An 18,085-nucleotide genomic window follows, 5' to 3' on the forward strand; every position below is an offset into this window, starting at 1 on the left:
GAACTGACAGGATTTCTAATGTTTAGTGCATTTTTCTTAATATATCTTGTCCCACCAGATGGCTGTATATTCACTCAAGAAAAACCAGATACTGCAATCTACATGATTAGGAACCAAGCTGAGAGTTGGAATTGCCGCTTGCCACCAGCCCCATTTCTGAAGGGCACAGCCTTCCATAGCTTGATGTGGCTCACAAGACAATCTTTTTTCCATCAGGTTTTCCAAGTTTTAGTGTTTATGCCACCAACACAGATAGTGTTTTGCCTGTCCCTGATTTTGATCCATATTGTACTACTCAAAATTATTGTAAAGGGAAAGGCTCAGAATAACACAGGCACAAACTAATGAACTCTGGATCTGATTGGGATACTGGGAGTGAGAGAAGAGAAAAACACAGAATGGAAATCTTATAGCTATTTCCCATGGGGAACAATAGACAAAACACTGACAGTTTGCATTCCTTGAAAAAGATAATCTCTTTCTTGCTAGAGATAGGTCTGAAGCCTCCAGTGAACCCTGGTGACCTAAGCACTCTCTCTCCCAGGTTTTCATCATCAACCTGCTCCGAGACATCAAGTATTTCCACTTCCGGCCTGTAATGGATACATATATCCAGAAGCACTTTGCTGGAGCCCTGGCATATAAGTAAGTTGCATTTAGTGTTATTATTAGGACTTGTGTTTGAGTACCAAGAAAGACTTTTTTTAAAAGTTCAGCCTGCAACCACATTCAGTTGACTTTTTTAATTTAATGTTTTTAATTATGGTAAAATATATGTAACATAAAATTTACCATTTTAACCATTTTCTAAGTTTATAATTCAGTGCCATTCGTATTGTTGTACAACCATCATCAGAATTCTATCCATCTCCAGAACTCTTCATTATATAAAGCTGAAACTCTGTAACAGTTAACAATAACTCCATTCCCCATTTCTCCCAGCCCCTAGAAACCACCATTCTACTTTCTATCTCTATGAATTTTGATTACTCTAAGTTCCTCATGTAGGAGGAATCATAGTGTATTTGTCCTTTTGTGAGTAGATATTTCAGTGAACATAATTTCTTGATATTTCATCCATGTTGTAGCATTTGTCAGATTATATTATATATGTATATATATTTATTTACATATTTTTATATAAAATCAATCACATTTTATCTATTCATCTGTCTATCCATTGATGGACAAGTGGATTACTTCTACCTTTTAGCATTTTTTAAAAGTGCTCCAATGAATATGAATGTACAAATATATCTTTTTTGTTGTTGTTTATGTATTTATTTATTTATTAGTTCTAATCAGTTATACATGACAGTAAGAAGCTCTGTGATTCATTGTATACAAATGGAGCAGAATTTTTCAATTCTCTAGTTGTACATGAAGCAGAGCCACACCATTTGTGCAATCCTACATGTACCAGTGATGTCCATCTCATTCAACCATTTTTCCTACCTCTTTGCCCCCTACCCTCTCCCCTTTGCCCCATCCAAAGTTCCTCCACTTATCCCTGTGCACCCCCCTCCATATGGATTAGCATTCACTTATAAGAGAAAACATTTGTCCCTGGTATTTTGAAATTGACTTATTTCATATAGCATGATATTCTCTAACTCCATCCATTTACCTGCAAATGCCATAATTTTATTCTCTTTTAATTCTGAGAAATATTCCATTGTGTATATGTACCACAATTTCTTTATCCATTCATCTATTGAAGGGCATCTAAGTTGCTTCCATAGTTTAAAAATCATGAATTATGCTTTTAAAACATTGAAGTGTCTGTGGTACTAGTATGCTGTTTTTAAGTCTTTAGGGTATAGACCAAGGAGTGGGATAGCTGGGTCAAATGGTTGTTCCATTCCAAGTTTTCTAAGGAATCTCCATACTGCTTTCCAGATTGATTGCACTAATTTTCAGTCCCACCAGAAATGTATGAGTGTGCCTTTCCCCCCCATCCTCGCCAACAGTTACTGTTGCTTGTATTCTTGATAACTGCCATTCAGACTGGAGTGAAATGAATCTTGAGTAGTTTTAATTTGCATTTCTGTAAATGTTGAACATTTTTTTCATATATTTATTGATCAATTGTATTTCTTCTTCTGAGAAGTGTCTATTCAGTTCCTTAGCCCATTTGTTGATTGGGTTGTTTGCTTTTTGGTGTTAAGTTTTTTGGGGGATCTTTATATATCCTAGAGATTAGTGCTCTATCTGATGTGCATGTAGTAAAAATTTGCTCCCATTATGTAGGCTTTCTCTTTTCACCTTACTATTTCTTTTGCTGAAAAGAAGTTTTTCAGTTTGAATCCATCCCATTTATCAATTCTTTATTTTATTTCTTACACTTTAGGAGTCTTGTTAAGGAAGTCAGGGCCTAATCTGACATGATGAAGATTCAGGCCTACTTTTTCTTTTATTAGGGATAGAATCTCTGGTCTAATTCCTAGGTCCTTAATCCACTTTGAGATTTGTGCATGATGAGTGATAGGGGTTTAGTTTAGTTTCATTTTGCTGCATATGGATTTCCAGTTTTCCCAGCAGCATTTGTTGAAGAGGCTATCTTTTCTCCAATACATGTTTTTGGCATCTTTGTCGACTATGAGGTATTTATGTGGGTAGACGTTTGATAGCATCTTCAGTTTCATTGCTTGAAATTGATCTGTTTAAATTTTCTTTCTTTATTAAATTTTTATTTGAAATGATCTATTTAAATATTCTTTGTCCTCTTGATTCAAGTTGGGTCGGTCATATGTCTCTAGAAATTTATCAATATCTTTAAGATTGTGATGTCTCCTGCTTCACTCTTCTTGCTAAGGATTGCTTTGGATATTCTGGGTCTCTTATTTTTCTAAGTGATTTTCATGATTGCTTTTTCTATTTCTATAAGGAATGACATTGGGATTTTAATTGGAATCACATTGAATCTGTGTAGCACTTTGGGTAGTATGGCCATTTTGACAATATTGATTCTGCCTATCCAAGAGCATGGGAGATCTTTCCATCTTCTGAGGTCTTCTTCAATTTATTTCTTTAGTGTTCTGTAGTTTTCACTGTTGAGGTCTTTCACTTCACTTGTTAGATTGATTTCCAAGTTTTTTTAGGTTATTATGAATGGGGTAGTTTTACTAATTTGTCTTTCAGAGGATTCATCACTGATATACAGAATTGCATTTGATTTAAGAGTATTGATTTTATATCCTGCTACTTTGCTGAATTCATTTATTAATTCTAGAAGTTTTCTGGTTGGAATTTTTGGATCCTCTAAGTATAATTTCTCATTCTTCTGATTGTACAGGTTGCAGAATCACATTGGTCATACAGTCAGTAATTTCTATTTTATTCTGCTGCCCTTCCTATCCCCCCTTCCCCTCCCCTCCCCTCCCAATCTAATGAGACACACTTCTCTTTTTTGTTTTCTCCTCACAACATCATACATGTATTCTGTATAACGATGAGGGTCTCCTTCCATCTTCTGTGCAAATCCCCTTCTCCCTCCTTTCCCCTCCCACCTCTCTTCCCTATTTAGTGGTAATCTTCTTCTCATGCTCTTCCTCCCTATCCTATTTTGAGTCACCCCCCTTATATCAGAGAAGACATTCAGCATTTTTTTTAGGGATTGGCTAACTTCACTTAGCATAATCTGCTCTAATGCTATCCATTTCCCTGCAAATGCCATGATCTTGTTATTTTTTAGTGTTGAGTAATATTCCATTCTATATAAATGCCACTTTTTTAATCCATTCATCTATTGAAGGGAATATAGGTTGGTTCCACAGTCTAGCTGTTGTGAATTGTGCTGCTATAAACATGGATGTGGCTGTGTCCCTGTAGTATGCTCTTTTTAGGTATTTTGGGTATAGTCCGAGAAGGGGAATAGCTGGGTCAAATGGTGGTTCCATTCCCAGCTTTCCAAGGAATCTCCATACTGCTTTTCAAATTGGCTGCACCAATTTGCAGTCCCACCAGCAATGTATGAGTGTACCTTTTTCCCTGCATCCTCACCACAGTCTATGTCTTTTAATTGATGAATTTAGGCCATTGACATTCAGGGTTATTATTAAGACATGGTTTGTATTCCCAGTCATTTTAGTTTATTTTTGGTTTTTAACATCACATGGTTTCTTCTTTGATTGGACTTTCCTTTAGTGTAGTTCTTCCCTTTGCAGATTTTTCATTGTTGTTTTTCATTTCCTCTTCATGGAATATTTTGCCAAGAATATTCTGTAGTGCCGGCCTTCTTGCTGTAAATTCTTTTAACTCTTGTTTATTTCATCATCAAATCTAAAGCTTAATTTTGCTGGATATAAAATTCTTGCTTGGCATTCATTTTATTTCAGAGCTTGATATATATTTTTCCAGATCTCTTGCTTTGAGGGTCTGTGTTGAAAAATCTGCTGAGATCCAAATTGGTCTTCCCCTATATGTAATCTGATTCCTCTCTTGCAGCCTCTAAAATTCTATCCTTATTCTGCATTCTAGGCATTTTCATTATAATGTGCCTTGGTGTAGATCTGTTGTGATTTTATACATCTGATATCCTGTAAGCCTCTTGTATTTTCCAATTCATTCTTCATGTTTGGGAAATTTTCTGATATTATTTCTGTTGGGAGTCAACCGGGCTCCAAAGACTAACTTCCCATCCCCCAAGAAGAGCCGTCCAATGGTGTGCCCTGCTGGCTCACATGATCCTGCGGTCCAGTGGTGAGCCCTGCTGGCTCACATGATCCTTACCCACCAATCAGACTAGCCCTGCTGGCTCACCTGATCCTACCCACAAATCAGAAAGCACCCCATGCCAACTGTCAAACGACCCCTGGCTCTATAAATATGCAGATCTGTTCCTCAATAAACGGGCATTTGCTCCGAGAATGAGCCTTGTTCGTTCTTTCAATTTCATTGAAGAGATTGTGCATTCCTTTGGTTTGAATCTCTGTGCCTCCCTCTATCCTGATAAATCTTAGATTTGGTCTTTTGATGTTATCCCATAATTCTTGGATGTTCTGTTCATAGTTTCTTACCATCTTCACTGTGTGGTCAACTTTATTTTCAAGATTGTATATTTTGTATTCATTGTCTGAGGTTCTGTTTTCCAGGTGATCTAGTCTGTTGGTGATGCTTGAGTTTTTTGTTTGGTTTATTGTTTCCTTTTATTTACAGGATTTCTGTTTGTTTGTTTGTTTTTCAGAATCTCCATCTCTTTCTTGAAATAATCATCTGCTACCTGTATTTGCTCTCTTATCTCTTTGTTGAGAGTGATCAATTTTGCCTGTATTTGCTCACTTAGATCATTCTTTAATTCGCAGATCATTTTAATTATGTACATTCAGAATTCCTTCTCTGACATTTCATCTACTGCACTGTTGATGGATTCTATTGTTGTAGTATCTTGGTTTGGGGTACTTTCTCTCTTGTTTTTTCATGTTGTCTATGTGTCTTCCTCTCTTGCAGTGCAGATCTAAGGTATTGCAGCTTCTACCTTATAGTCTTGTAGTATCCCTGCAGTTTGCCAATATCTCACCTTTAAGTGAGGGGAGGGTATATCAATGTTTATAGCACCCAATACAACCAATATGCAGCCATAAATCAATTAGCTTCTATTTGGAAGCTATAAACAGAAATGATGAGTTCAGTTATCCTCTACCATATAACCAGTAAGTTTGCATAATGGTTTACAGTTTCTAATGGTAGACAGAGAGAGGGGTAGGCTGTGATGTTTATGAAGTAGGACATGAGAATATAGAGGTATTAGATTATAGGACTAATTAAAGGTAGTCAAAAGAAGTTGGCTGTTAGCAGGAGGAAAAACAAGAGAGGCAACCCCATCCAGGGCTCCCCAGTACCTCTGCAATAGGATAGCGTCTGTTAACGTACCTAGTAGAAATATCTCTGGTGCAGTGGGCCTTGGTGATGGTTTTCCAAGTCCTGGTTGTTGTCCCTAGATAGAAGCGGCCATGTCCCCTAGTTGGTGGTGGCAGTAGCATCAAGCCTGTAGGTACCTTGATGTTGGGCTTCCAGATCCTAGTCAGTGTCCCAAGGTGGAAGCTGCCCCAACTAAAGATGGTGGAGGAGGCAGCATAAGTAACCCAAAATGGCAGTGGAGGTGTCCCAAGATGGAGGCAACCACTTTCAGAGATGGGGCTGGAAGGATGGGCTGTACCATGGCATTTGGGTGGCCTATTTAGTGATGCTGCAGTGTGGCATGCAGTACTGCATTGGGCAGCTGCCTCTTGGCCCTGTTTGATGTCCTGTGGTGGAGATTACTACATGGTGAGGGCTATGACTATAATGTCCCAAAATGGAGGCAGTTTGGGTGGAGCCACATGTTGGTGAATAGGAAACCACAGGGTTGTGTTCCTCTCTGGGTTGGCAGGCCACGCAGTGTAGGTCAGACCTCTACAAATATATTTTCAAGACCCTGATTTTACTTCTTTAGGTATTCACTCAAAAGTGGAATGAATGTCTGGATCATATGGAAATTCTGTCTGTTTAATTTTTTGAGAAATGACCATACTGTTTTCAATAGTAGCTACACCATTTTATATTCCCAACAGAACACATAGGTTATAATTTCTCCACATCTCACTGATACTTGCTATTACCTGTTTGTTTTTTGTTTGTTTGGGGCTTTTTTGCTTGTTTGTTTGTTTGTTTTGTGTGTGTGTGTGTGTGTGTGTGTGTGGTGCTGGGCATTGAACTCAAGGCCTTGTGCATGGGAGGCAAGCACTCTACCAACTGAGCTCTATCACCAGCCCCATTACCTGGTTTTTTGATAGTAGCCATCCTAATTAGTGGGAAGTGATATCTTTTTGTCATTTGCATTTGTATTTCCCTAATACTTAGTGATGTTGAGTATCTTTTTGTTTGCTTATTGGCCATTTATATGACTTCTTTGGAGACATATCTATTTATCTTTTGTTATTTTTTAATCAGATTTTTGTTGTTGTTGTTGTTGTCATAGAGATATAGGAGTTCTTTATATTCTCCGGATGTAAGTTGTATGATATATAAATAATCATTGCTAAATCCAGTGTCATGAAGCTTTCCCCCTGTTTTCTTTCAGGAGGTTTTTTTGTCTAGTTTTAGCTCCATTTTGAGTTGATTTTGTATATTGTAAAAGAAAAGTTTCAAACTTTATTCATTTCGCACATGGATATACAATTTTCCCAGTATCATTTGTTGGTCTTTTTCTCATTGAATGGACTAGACATTCTTGTTGAAAATTATTTGGCCATCCATGGGAAGGTTTTCCGGGATGTTTTATCCCACTATTGTAGATATCTGTCTTTATGTCAGTACAACATTGTTTTAATTTCAATAGCTTTATACTAAGTTTTGAAATCAAGAAGTATGAGACTTTTGTTCTTTTTCTTCAAGATTGTTTTGGCTATTCTGGGTCCTTGAGATTCCATATGAATCTTAGCATGGCATTTTCTATTTCTGAAAGAAAAAAGTATTGACATGTTAGCAACATTAAGTCTTTCAATATATGAACATGGGATGTCTTTCCATGTATAGGTCTTTTCTTTAATTTCTTTCAGCAACATTGGGTAGCTATTTGTGTACAAGTCTTTCACCTCCTTACCTTAATTCCTAATATTTTATTCCTTTTGATGCTATTATAAATGGAATTTTTTCAGATTGTTCATTGTTAGTATACAGAAACACAACTCATTTTTCTGTGTTGTTCTGTGTCCGAAACTTTGCTGAATTCATTATTAGTCTAACTTTTTTCCCCCAGCACTGGGGATTGAATCCATGGGTAGTCTACTACTGAGCTACATCCCCAGCACTTTTTTTTTGAGTTGGGGTCTTGCTATGTTGTCAAGGTTGGCTGCAAATTTGCAATTCTCCTGCCTCTGCCTCCCAAATTCCTGAAATTATAGGCATGCACCACTGCAACTAGCCTCTTGTAGAGTCTTTAGTGTTTGTACATTTGAGATCATGTCACCTGAAAACAGAGATAATTTTTCATTCTGCTTTCTAATTTAGGTACCTTTTATTTATTTTTTCTTAATTATTGCTCTGGGTTGAAATCCCAGCACATGTTGGGGAAAAAAGTGGCAAAAGCAAGCATCCTTGTCTTATTCTTGATCTTAGAGGAAAAGCTTTCAGTCTTTCACTTTTGGGTATGATGTTAACTGCGGGCTTTCGGCTGACATTTTAAACCATAGTTTATTACATAGTTGGTGTACTTTTCCTTCTAAGAAATGATGGTGAAGTTGCTAATAATAAGTCTTACTTTTCCTATGAGAAACATCTAGTAGTTAAATACAGTACTCTCAAGTAAATGCCAAAAAAATAGACAGTCACTAAAAAAAAAAATAATGTAATTGGTAAACAAATATGGGAAACATATTATCTAAGACAATTGAAACAATAAGAAATAACCATTTCTTTTATGAAATTAGCACAAATTAAAATTGTTTTTTATTTTTTAGTTCATTACAATTATAAATAACAATGGGATTCATTTTGACATATTCATAAATGCATATAACATAATTTTCTCCACTTCAATCCCAATGCTACCCCTTTCCCTCTCCTTCTCCACCCCTGTTCTTCTTTACTCTATTAATCTTCCTTCTATTTACTTAATTGTTTTTTAATTGGTGCATTTTAGTTATATAGAAAATTGGAATGCATTGTGATATATTCATTACATGCACATAGCATGATTCAGTCAACTTTACTCCCCTGTTCTTCCTCTCCTCCCTCCTCCTTGGTCCCCTGCTTCTACTATACTGATCTCCCTTCTATTATTGAGATCCTCTTTTTTAAATTTCTTTTTTTCTCTTTAGCTTCCATATATGAGAGAAAATATTCAACCTTTGATTCTCTAAGTCTGGTTTATTTCACTTAGCATGATGCTTTCCAGTTTTATGCATTGCCAGTAATGACATAATTTGTTTATTCTTTATGGCTGAGTAGAACTTCATTGTGTATATACCACATAACAAGCAAAGATTTTTCTCCCATTCTGTAGCTCTCTCTTCGTGTTCTTGATTTTTCCCTTTGCCATGTAGAAGCTTTTTCATTTATCCAGATATTTCCCCCTGTGTTGCTGGGCTTCTTGCATGCTAGGAAAGTACTTGACCACCAATCTGTATCCCCAACCCAGAAGCTATTTAAGGCTATCCCACTTATTGATTCTTGGTCTTATTTCTCGAGCTTCAGGAGTCTTACTAAGGTTGTTGGTACCCATGACCAACACACAGGCAACACATGCCTGTGTGTTGGAGTATTGTTCCTATGTTTTATTCTAGCTGTTTCACTGTTTCTGACATAATTCCTAGGTCTTTGGCCCACTTTGAGTTGATTTTTGTGCAGGGTGAGAGGTAGGAAATCTAGTTTTATTCTTCTACATATAGCTATCCAGTTTTCTCAGCACCAATTTGTTTAACATGTTATCTTTTCTCTAAAGTATGCTTTTGTCAAGTTTGTCAAGGATCAAATGACTGAATTTATGTAGGTTTGTTTCTGTGTTTTCTAGTATATTTCATTGGCCTTCATACCTGATTTTATGCCAACATCATGCTCTTTTTGTTTCTATAGCTCTATAGTATAAATTGATATCAGGTATTGTGATGCCTCCAGTCTCACTCTTGTTGCACAGGATTGCTTAGGCCATCCTGACTCTTTTATTCTTCCATGTAAATTTTAGTGCTGTGAAGATTGTCATTGGAATTTTGATGGGGATTTCATTGAATCTGTAGATTGCTTTTGGTAATATGATCATTTGAAGATATTAATTCTGACTATTCATGAACATGTTAGGTCTTTTCATCTTGTAAGTTCTTCTTCAATTTATTTCTTCAGTGTTTTATAATTTTCAATGTAGAGATCTTTTACCTCCTTAGTTATATTTATTCCTAAGTGAAATTAATAGCACAGTTGTTGAAACATAAATAAAACCCAACAGTGGCAATGCTGTGGAGTCATTGGAATTCTGATACTTTGATATAATTTTGGAGAGCAGATACTGCACTAAGTACTTTGTGTTTGAGATGTACTGTTATTTTCTCCATATTTTAAATTAAAAGAATGAGTGAGGCACAGTGAAGGACATAACTTGCCTAAGGATGCAGGACTAGATACTGATTGGTCTCAGATGTGACCACAATCTGCACTCTTTCTTTCTTCTATGGTCTCTTGCCATATAAATATGTAGACCTACTGACCCAGAAATTCCATTCCTCTCAGGTGACTCAGTCCTCAGGAAATGAAGTAGATGGGATGGGATGACATATGGAACTATTTGCTTTAATTCAGAGTCCATTGTTTACCAATCAGTGCTGTATGTTCTGAAGACAGGCTTTAAAGGGAAACAAAGTATACATTCAGTCCAAGTCTTTGAGAAGAGGAGAATGGGAAAGAGTGATGGTAATTGCTGATTAAAATGTAGCAATGCCTATGGGTAAGGAATATTTGTCTCAGATGGGTAAGGAATATTTGTCTCAGATAATCTCAAAATTTCACAGCTGAAATGGATTCATTATCTCATTCTAGCTCATCAACAGAATATTATTTTCTATTTGACTAATTCAGTGCTGAATTTCCTGTTTGACTAATTAAACATTTTAGTCTGCATTGCCTTTAGACTGAAGTGGGATCTCTGTAACTTTTCTCTTTTCTAGGGAGCTCATCCGCTGTTTGAAGTGGTATATGGACTGTTCAGCAGAATTGATTCGGCAGGACCATATTCAGGAAGCTATGCGGGTAATGTATTGAGCTTACCATACATAAGGAGACCAAACCTGAAGTTAATGTGAGTAATTTCAGTGGTATAGTGTGCAAAACAAGTGTAGATATCCTGCTTTCAGGAATGACTGCTTTGATCCACATAATTTCTGTTTCTTTACCTCAATTGTGCCCAGAAGATCTTTATTCCTGATAATACTGAAGTGGGAAGGAAGGATAGTGTATACTTGGCTGCTGGTCATTTTCTCTTGCCAGATCAGTATCAGTCCAGTCCACTGGCTAAAATATTGTTAATGCCTTCTAAGCCAATGTTGATAATAATATTGATTAGAATTAAGATTTTCTAACACTGTTTCCTTCTTTGGTGGTTACTAAACAGTATTTTTTGGAATATTTTATTAAAAAGAACTAAATGTATGTGGGTATATTGAAAAGAAGATCATTTAAAAACCTTAGCCTTAGGAAGTAACTTGATTTTTCCATGGTCTAGGCCACCTGTCAGAACCTCTACTCAAACAAGTTCCCTGACAATGTACCCTGTTTTTGCATTGCTGGGTGATTCTAGTTGACATGGTCTTTTAGTCAGCATTTTCGCTGCTATGACTAAAAAATTCAACCAGAACAATTATAGAGGAAAAAAGTTTTTTTGAGGGCTCATAGTTTCAAAGGTCTCAGTCCATTGATAACTGGCTCCCTTCCTCAGGGCTCAAGGTGAGGATGAATATTATGGCAGAAGAGTATGGTGGAGGGAAGCCATTCACAAGATGGTCAGAAAGCAGAGAGAGAGACTCCACTCATTATATACAAAATATATACCCCAAAGGAATGCCCCCAATGCCCCATCTTCTCCAGCCACACCCAACTTGCCTTCAGTTACCACTCAGTTAATCCCATCAACTGAGATTAATTAAACCCATCAACTGAGATTGATCCCATCAAAGGGATTAGTTCATTGATTTGGTTAAGATTATCATAATCCAATCATTTATTTTATAAACCTTCTTACATTGTCTCACACATGAGCTTTTAGGAGACACCTCATATCCAAACCATAACACATGGAACTGTCTTCACTGTCAGTTAACTTCACTATCTGGTAACTTCTTTTCATGGCTACTGCTTCTGTTATAGAGAACCATATATAACACTGTTGGTCTCTTTTTTGCTCAGAAGTTTCCCAGAAAGCTGTTGTGTCCCTCTGGGAACTTAAACCAAAACCATGCTTTTTCATTCTGTCCCTGTCTTTTCTTATACTTTTTATGTTGTTTTTCCACAATATTTTCCCATCCTTTCCACATACCAATAAAATTAAAATGGCAGCAAAGTAGTTCTGCTATTTCTCTTCTTCTTTTAATTTTACATCATCTATACCAAGTATAGGACCTGTGGTTTTGTTCTTCAGAAGAACAAATTGAAAGGTCAAAATCAAGTCATAGATTATGTGTTTACCCTGCCTGTTCTCTGCATGTTTTGTAAAAATCTGAAGCCACAAGTCTTATTTCTACCATCGTTTATACAAATGTCAACTGAGGAGTCACTATTAGTTCTGGGTACTAAGATGCAAAAAAGAGTAAGACCATCCAAGCCCTTGAAGAATACATCAGCAGTATCCTAAGGGGAAGTAGGCAAAAACACAGATGTAGAACAGGGTGCTGAATGTAATGTGAGAGCTAGGACCTAGATTCTGTTCTCAGAACCCTAGCACTTGTTCCCCTATCATAATTGAAAGCACAAAAGTTGAGTTAAATGCACAAGATTCTATATGAGCCCCTGAATTAATTGCTTAGAGGTACTGTAGAAAGCATCACAGAAGTTTTCTCCTGATAATTGTGCGGTCAATATTGCTTGAGACCTGCCACACATGTACCCATTTGGAATTCAACATGTACCCATTCAGAAAAGGCTAAACCTTCATTCAAGTGGGTAAAGATAAACAATAAGCATGTAAAACAGATAAATACACAAGGTTGGTTTAAAAAGCTACTATGAAGGAAATAAACCAGACTTTGGGATAGCTGTCTGGAGAGGAAGGTATACTTCAGATCAAGGGCTGATGGAAGGCTTCTGAGAAAGCAACCTCTGAGCTAAAATGAGTATTAAGAGCTGGGGGACAAGCATTCCAGGCTGAGAAAGCAGCATGTTTAAAAAGCTTAGGTTTTCAAGGAAAGTTTTTCAAGAAAAGCTTAGGTTTCCAAGGCAGCCAATATGACAAAGCAGGGACTTTCTAATGCTATATTGGATATGTGAAATGACAGGGAAAATTGAGTCTGATTCTAAGGGGTCTGGATTTAGTTGCATTGATGACAAGGCCATTTATGGAAGTGGAGGATTCTGGAGAAGATCAGTTTTCATTAGGAATAAGAGTGCCATTTCAGGGAACACTTTTTTGAGATACTTTCATACTTGCTCTTGACATTTCACAGTTGCTCTCATGCATCTTACATTAAGATTTTATCATCCCATTTCTCCTTTTTCAATTGCATATTTCACTCTGCAAGTTTCCTTGTCCAAATTAGTAAGTCTGTCTAATCCTGTTTTCATCCTTCTTCCCAGGAAGCATGCTCCAACCCAATACTTCTCATTCTAGCATCTTAAACTGTGGAAAAATATTTTTATTACTATTTATTCAATATATTTGCTACTCACAATCCCATTTTTCCTTTCACTTTCAGAATCATGACCTTTAAAAATAGGTTCTGATGAAAATAGGATTATTTTCTTGTTATATTGTTTGTTCACATATGAGTGTCTTGTAGAGGAGTATCATTATAGACTTGAGAATGGCTTTTGAGGAGGTGTTCCACAAAGATAGCACATTTTTTGCTGCTGAGTTTTGTCAATTCCTGTGATAAAGAGATATTTTAAATAAATACATAAATACATAAATAAAAGGCTACTGGAGCTAGATCATAAGCATGGTCCAAGCTACAGGGACTCCTTAGGATCACATTCTGCTCCCAAGCCATTTTGTGGGAACTTTGTCTTCTATATTGTTTGTGAAGTACTTATGGAAGGTGTGCTGATGGGGAATGGTGGATATTGAATATGTCAGGCCCATCAGCTTCTATGCAATCTGTGACAAGTTTTCTCCAGACTTCTGTAACCTCTGATGAGAAGGTAGGCATTATACTAGACCCTGGCTTTTTCTCAAAAGATACAGAAGACTCCTTAAAGGATATTCTTGCAATAAACTCAAAAGTAGTTGTATCTTTGCCTTGAAGCCTTGTATTTTCAGACTTGAGAAACTTAATTTTCTTTTCATCCTGAATTCAGCTCTTTCCATAATAGCCTGTGTCTCCTTAATTCCAGAATTTCCGAACATAGTTGCAAAATATTTGATTTTTCTCCCAGTAAGAATAGAGTTGCTGCTTAGTGACAATTTGGATTTTGGGGGAAACTTTTAAAAAATAAAGTATCTAATAATGAAGAATACAAACAATAATAAATGCTGGCAAGGTTGTGGGGAGAAAAGTACACTTGTGTGCTTTTGCTTTTGCAAACTAGTACAACCACTATGAAAAGCAATATGGAAATTCAAAAAAAAATTGGGATGGAACCACCATATGACCCCCACTCCTTGCTATTTTCCCAAAAGATATATATTTTTCTACATACATATATATATATATATATATGTGTGTGTGTGTGTGTGTGTGTGTGTGTTTGTGTGTGTATCTATATCTGTATATATTTATAGATAGATAGATATAGATATATATACACACACACACAATGGAGTTCTACTCAGCCATAAAGAAGAATGAAATTATGGTTGATGCTGGGTGCAGTGGTGTACACCTGTAATCCCAGCAGATCGGGAGACTAAAGCAGGAAGATTGTGAGTTCAAAGCCAGCCTCAGCAAATTAGTGAGGACCTAAGCAAAATCAGCAAGACCCTGTCTCTAATAAAAATAATTTTAAAAAAAGATTGGGGATGTGACTCATTGGTTAAGCATCCACTAAGTTCAATCCTCAGAACCAAAAAAAAGGAAAAGAAACTATAGTATTTGCCTATAAATGGATAGAAATGAAGAATATCATGCTAAATGAAATAAGTCAAACTCAGAAACTCAAAGCTCAAACATTTTCTTTCATGTAAAAGCTAGAATAAAATAAAAGAAAGAGGGAGGGAAGAATAAGATAACATAAATAACCACTCAAATATAAATTAACAGATGAGCAAAAGGAACTATAGTAGAGTAGAGGAAGGAGAATGGGAGAGTGGAGGGGAAAGGGGGAGGGGAAAGGGATAGGGGAAGGGGATTTCATGAACTGAAATCAATTTCCTTGCATGTATGAGTTTGTCAGGATGAACCCAACAACTATGTATAACTATAAAGCTCTAATTTTCTTTGTCTTTTTTAATTTGTTCTTTTTAATTATACACGGCAATAGAATGTGTTTTGACATATCGTACATGGAGTTATATATGGAGTATAACTTCCCATTTTTGTGTTTGTACATGATATGGAGTTACACTGGCCACATATTCATATATGAACATAGGAAAGTTATGTCTGATTCATTCTACTGTCTTTACCAATCACATCCCTTCTCCCTTCCCCCCACTCCACCCTGTCCAATCAGTGAACCTCCCCTCCTCCATTCCCTGCATTCATGTGAGTCAGCATCTGAATATCAGAGAGAACATTTTTGGCCTTTGGTTTTTGGGATTGGCTTATTTCACTTAGCATGATAGTCTTAAGTTCCATTTATTTACTGGAAAATGCCATAATTTCATTCTTCTTTATGACTAAGCAATACTCCATTGTGTATATGCCACATTTTCTTTATCTGTTCATCTGTTGAAGGGCACCTGGGTTGATTCCATAGCTTAGCTATTATGAATTGAGCTGCTATATTGATGTGGCCACATCAATGTAATATGCTGATTTGAATCCTCTGGGTATACACCAAGGAGTGAGATAACTTGCTTCCAATCCAAGTTTTCTGAGGAATCTCCATACTGCTTTCTAGAATGATTGCACCAATTTACAGTCCCATCAGCAATCTATAAGTGTACCTTTCTCCCACATCTTCACCAACATTTATTATTACTTGTGTTCTCAATAATTGCCATTCTGACTGGAGTGAGATTAAATCTTATAGTAGTTTTTATTTGCATTTCTCTAATTGCTAGAGATATTGAACATTTATTCATATATTTATTGGTTGATTGTATTTCTTCTTCTGTGAAGTGTCTGTTCAGTTCTTTAGCCCATTTATTGATTGTGTTATTTGTTTCTTTGATGTTACTTTTTTGGGTTCTTTATTTTTTTAATTGATTTTATTTTTTTAAATACACAACAGCAAATGCATTACAATTCTTATTACACATATAGAACAAAATTTTTCATATCTTTGTTTATTAAGTATGTTCATGCCAATTCATGTCTTTATATATGTACTGTATTTTTTTGCATTACAATTCTTATTACATATATATATCACAATTTTCATATCTCTGTTTGTATATAAAGTAGGTTGACACCCAATTTGTGTCTTCATACATGTACTTTGGATAATAATGTCCATCACATTCCACCATCCTTGCTAATCCCCTGCCCCCTCCCTTTCCCTCCCTCCCCTCTTCCCTATCTAGAATTCATCTATTTCTCCTATGTTCCCCCTCCCTACTCCACTGTGAGTCAACCTCCTTATATCAAAAAAACATTCAGCATTTGGTTTCTTGGGATTGGCTAACGTCACTTAGCATTATCTTCTCCAACGCCATCCATTTACCTGCAGATGCCATGATTTTAATCTCTTTTATTGCTGAGTAAAATTCCATTCTGTATATATGCCACTTTTTTAATCTATTCATCCACTGAAGGTTGGCTTCACAGTTTAGCTATTGTGAATTGTGCTGCTGTAAACATTGATGTGGCTGTGTCCCTGTAGTATGCTGTTTTTAAGTCCTTTGGTAATAATCCAAGGAGAGGGATAGCTGGGTCAAATGGTGGTTCTGTTCCCAGCTTTCCAAGGAATCTCCATACTGCTTTCCAAATTGGCTGCACGAATTTGCAGTCCCACCAGCAATGTATGAGTGTACCTTTTTTCCCACATCCTCTCCAACATTTATTGTTGTTTGTCTTCATAATAGCTGCCACTCTGACTGGAGTGAGATGATATCTTAGAGTAGTTTTGATTTGCATTTCTCTGATTGCTAGGGATGTTGAGCATTTTTTGATATATTTGTTGATTGATTGTATATCCCCTTCTGAGAAGTGTCTGTTCAGGTCCTTGGCCCATTTGTTGATTGGGTTATTAGGTTTTTTTGGTGCTTAGCTTTTTGAGTTCTTCATATACCCTAGAGATTAGTGCTCTATCTGATGTGTGAGGGGTAAAGATTTGCTCCCAGGATGTAGGGTCTCTGTTCACCTCACAGATTGTTTGTTTTGCTGAGAAAAAAACTTTAATTTGATTTCATATCATTTATTGATTCTTGGCTTTAATTCTTGCGCCACAGGAGTCTTATTAAGGAAATTGGGGCCTAATCCCACATGATGAAGATTAGGACTTACTTTTTCTTCTAGTAGACTCAGAGTCTCTGGTTTAATTCCTAGGTCCTTGATCCACTTTGAGTTAAGTTTTGTGCATGGTGAGAGATAGGGGTTTAATTTCATTTTGTTGCATATGGATTTTTAGTTTTCCTAGCACCATTTTTTGAAGAGGCTATCTTTCCTCCAATGCATGTTTTTGGCATCTTTGTCTAATATAAGATAATTGTAATTTTGTGGGTTAGTCTCTGTGTCCTCTATTCTGTACCATTGGTCTACCAGCCTGTTTTGGTGCCAGTACCATGCTGTTTTTGTTACTATTGCTCTGTAGTGTAGTTTAAGGTCTGGTATAGCGATGCTACCTGCTTTGCTCTTCCTACTAAGGATTTATTTAGCTATTCTGGGTCTCTTATTTTTCCAAATGAATTTCATGATTGCTTTTTTCTATTTCTATGAGGAATGCCATTGGGATTTTGATCGGAATTGCATTAAATCTGTATAGTGCTTTTGGTAGTATGGTCATTTTGATAATATTAATTCGGCCTATCCAAGAGCAAGGTAGATCTTTCCAACTTCTACAGAAATCAATAAATGTAATTCATTCCATCAATAGACTTAAAGATAAGAATCGTGATCAGCTCAACATCATAAAGGCTATTTACACTAAGCCTCAGACCAACATTATTTTGAAAGGAGAAAAACTGAAGGCACCGCCTCCCCCCGCACCTGCAAGGTCGGCGGACCTGCGACCCACCAGCAGGTCAGGCCCAGCAACCTGCGGAGTGACAGAGCTGCCCCACGCGCCTGCAGGGTAGGCGGACCTGTGACCCACCAGCAGAGCAGGTCCAGCGGCCTGCTGAGGGGCGGAGCCGCCCCCTCCCCCCGCA

The 18,085-nt window shown here is 36.8% G+C and overlaps 1 protein-coding gene across 1 annotated transcript in view; it reads left to right on the plus strand.

Moving 5' to 3' along the window:
• Dock3 (dedicator of cytokinesis 3) overlaps positions 1-18,085 on the plus strand; it is a 656,066-nt gene that overhangs the window by 548,120 nt on the left and 89,861 nt on the right. The window contains exons 21-22 of the mRNA XM_077793451.1: positions 545-645; positions 10,635-10,716. Coding sequence (XP_077649577.1) covers positions 545-645; positions 10,635-10,716 — 183 coding nt within the window. The remainder of the gene's footprint in view (positions 1-544; positions 646-10,634; positions 10,717-18,085) is intronic.

Source organism: Urocitellus parryii, chromosome 2, assembly GCF_045843805.1.
Source record: "Urocitellus parryii isolate mUroPar1 chromosome 2, mUroPar1.hap1, whole genome shotgun sequence".
NCBI classification, from domain to species: domain Eukaryota; kingdom Metazoa; phylum Chordata; class Mammalia; order Rodentia; family Sciuridae; genus Urocitellus; species Urocitellus parryii.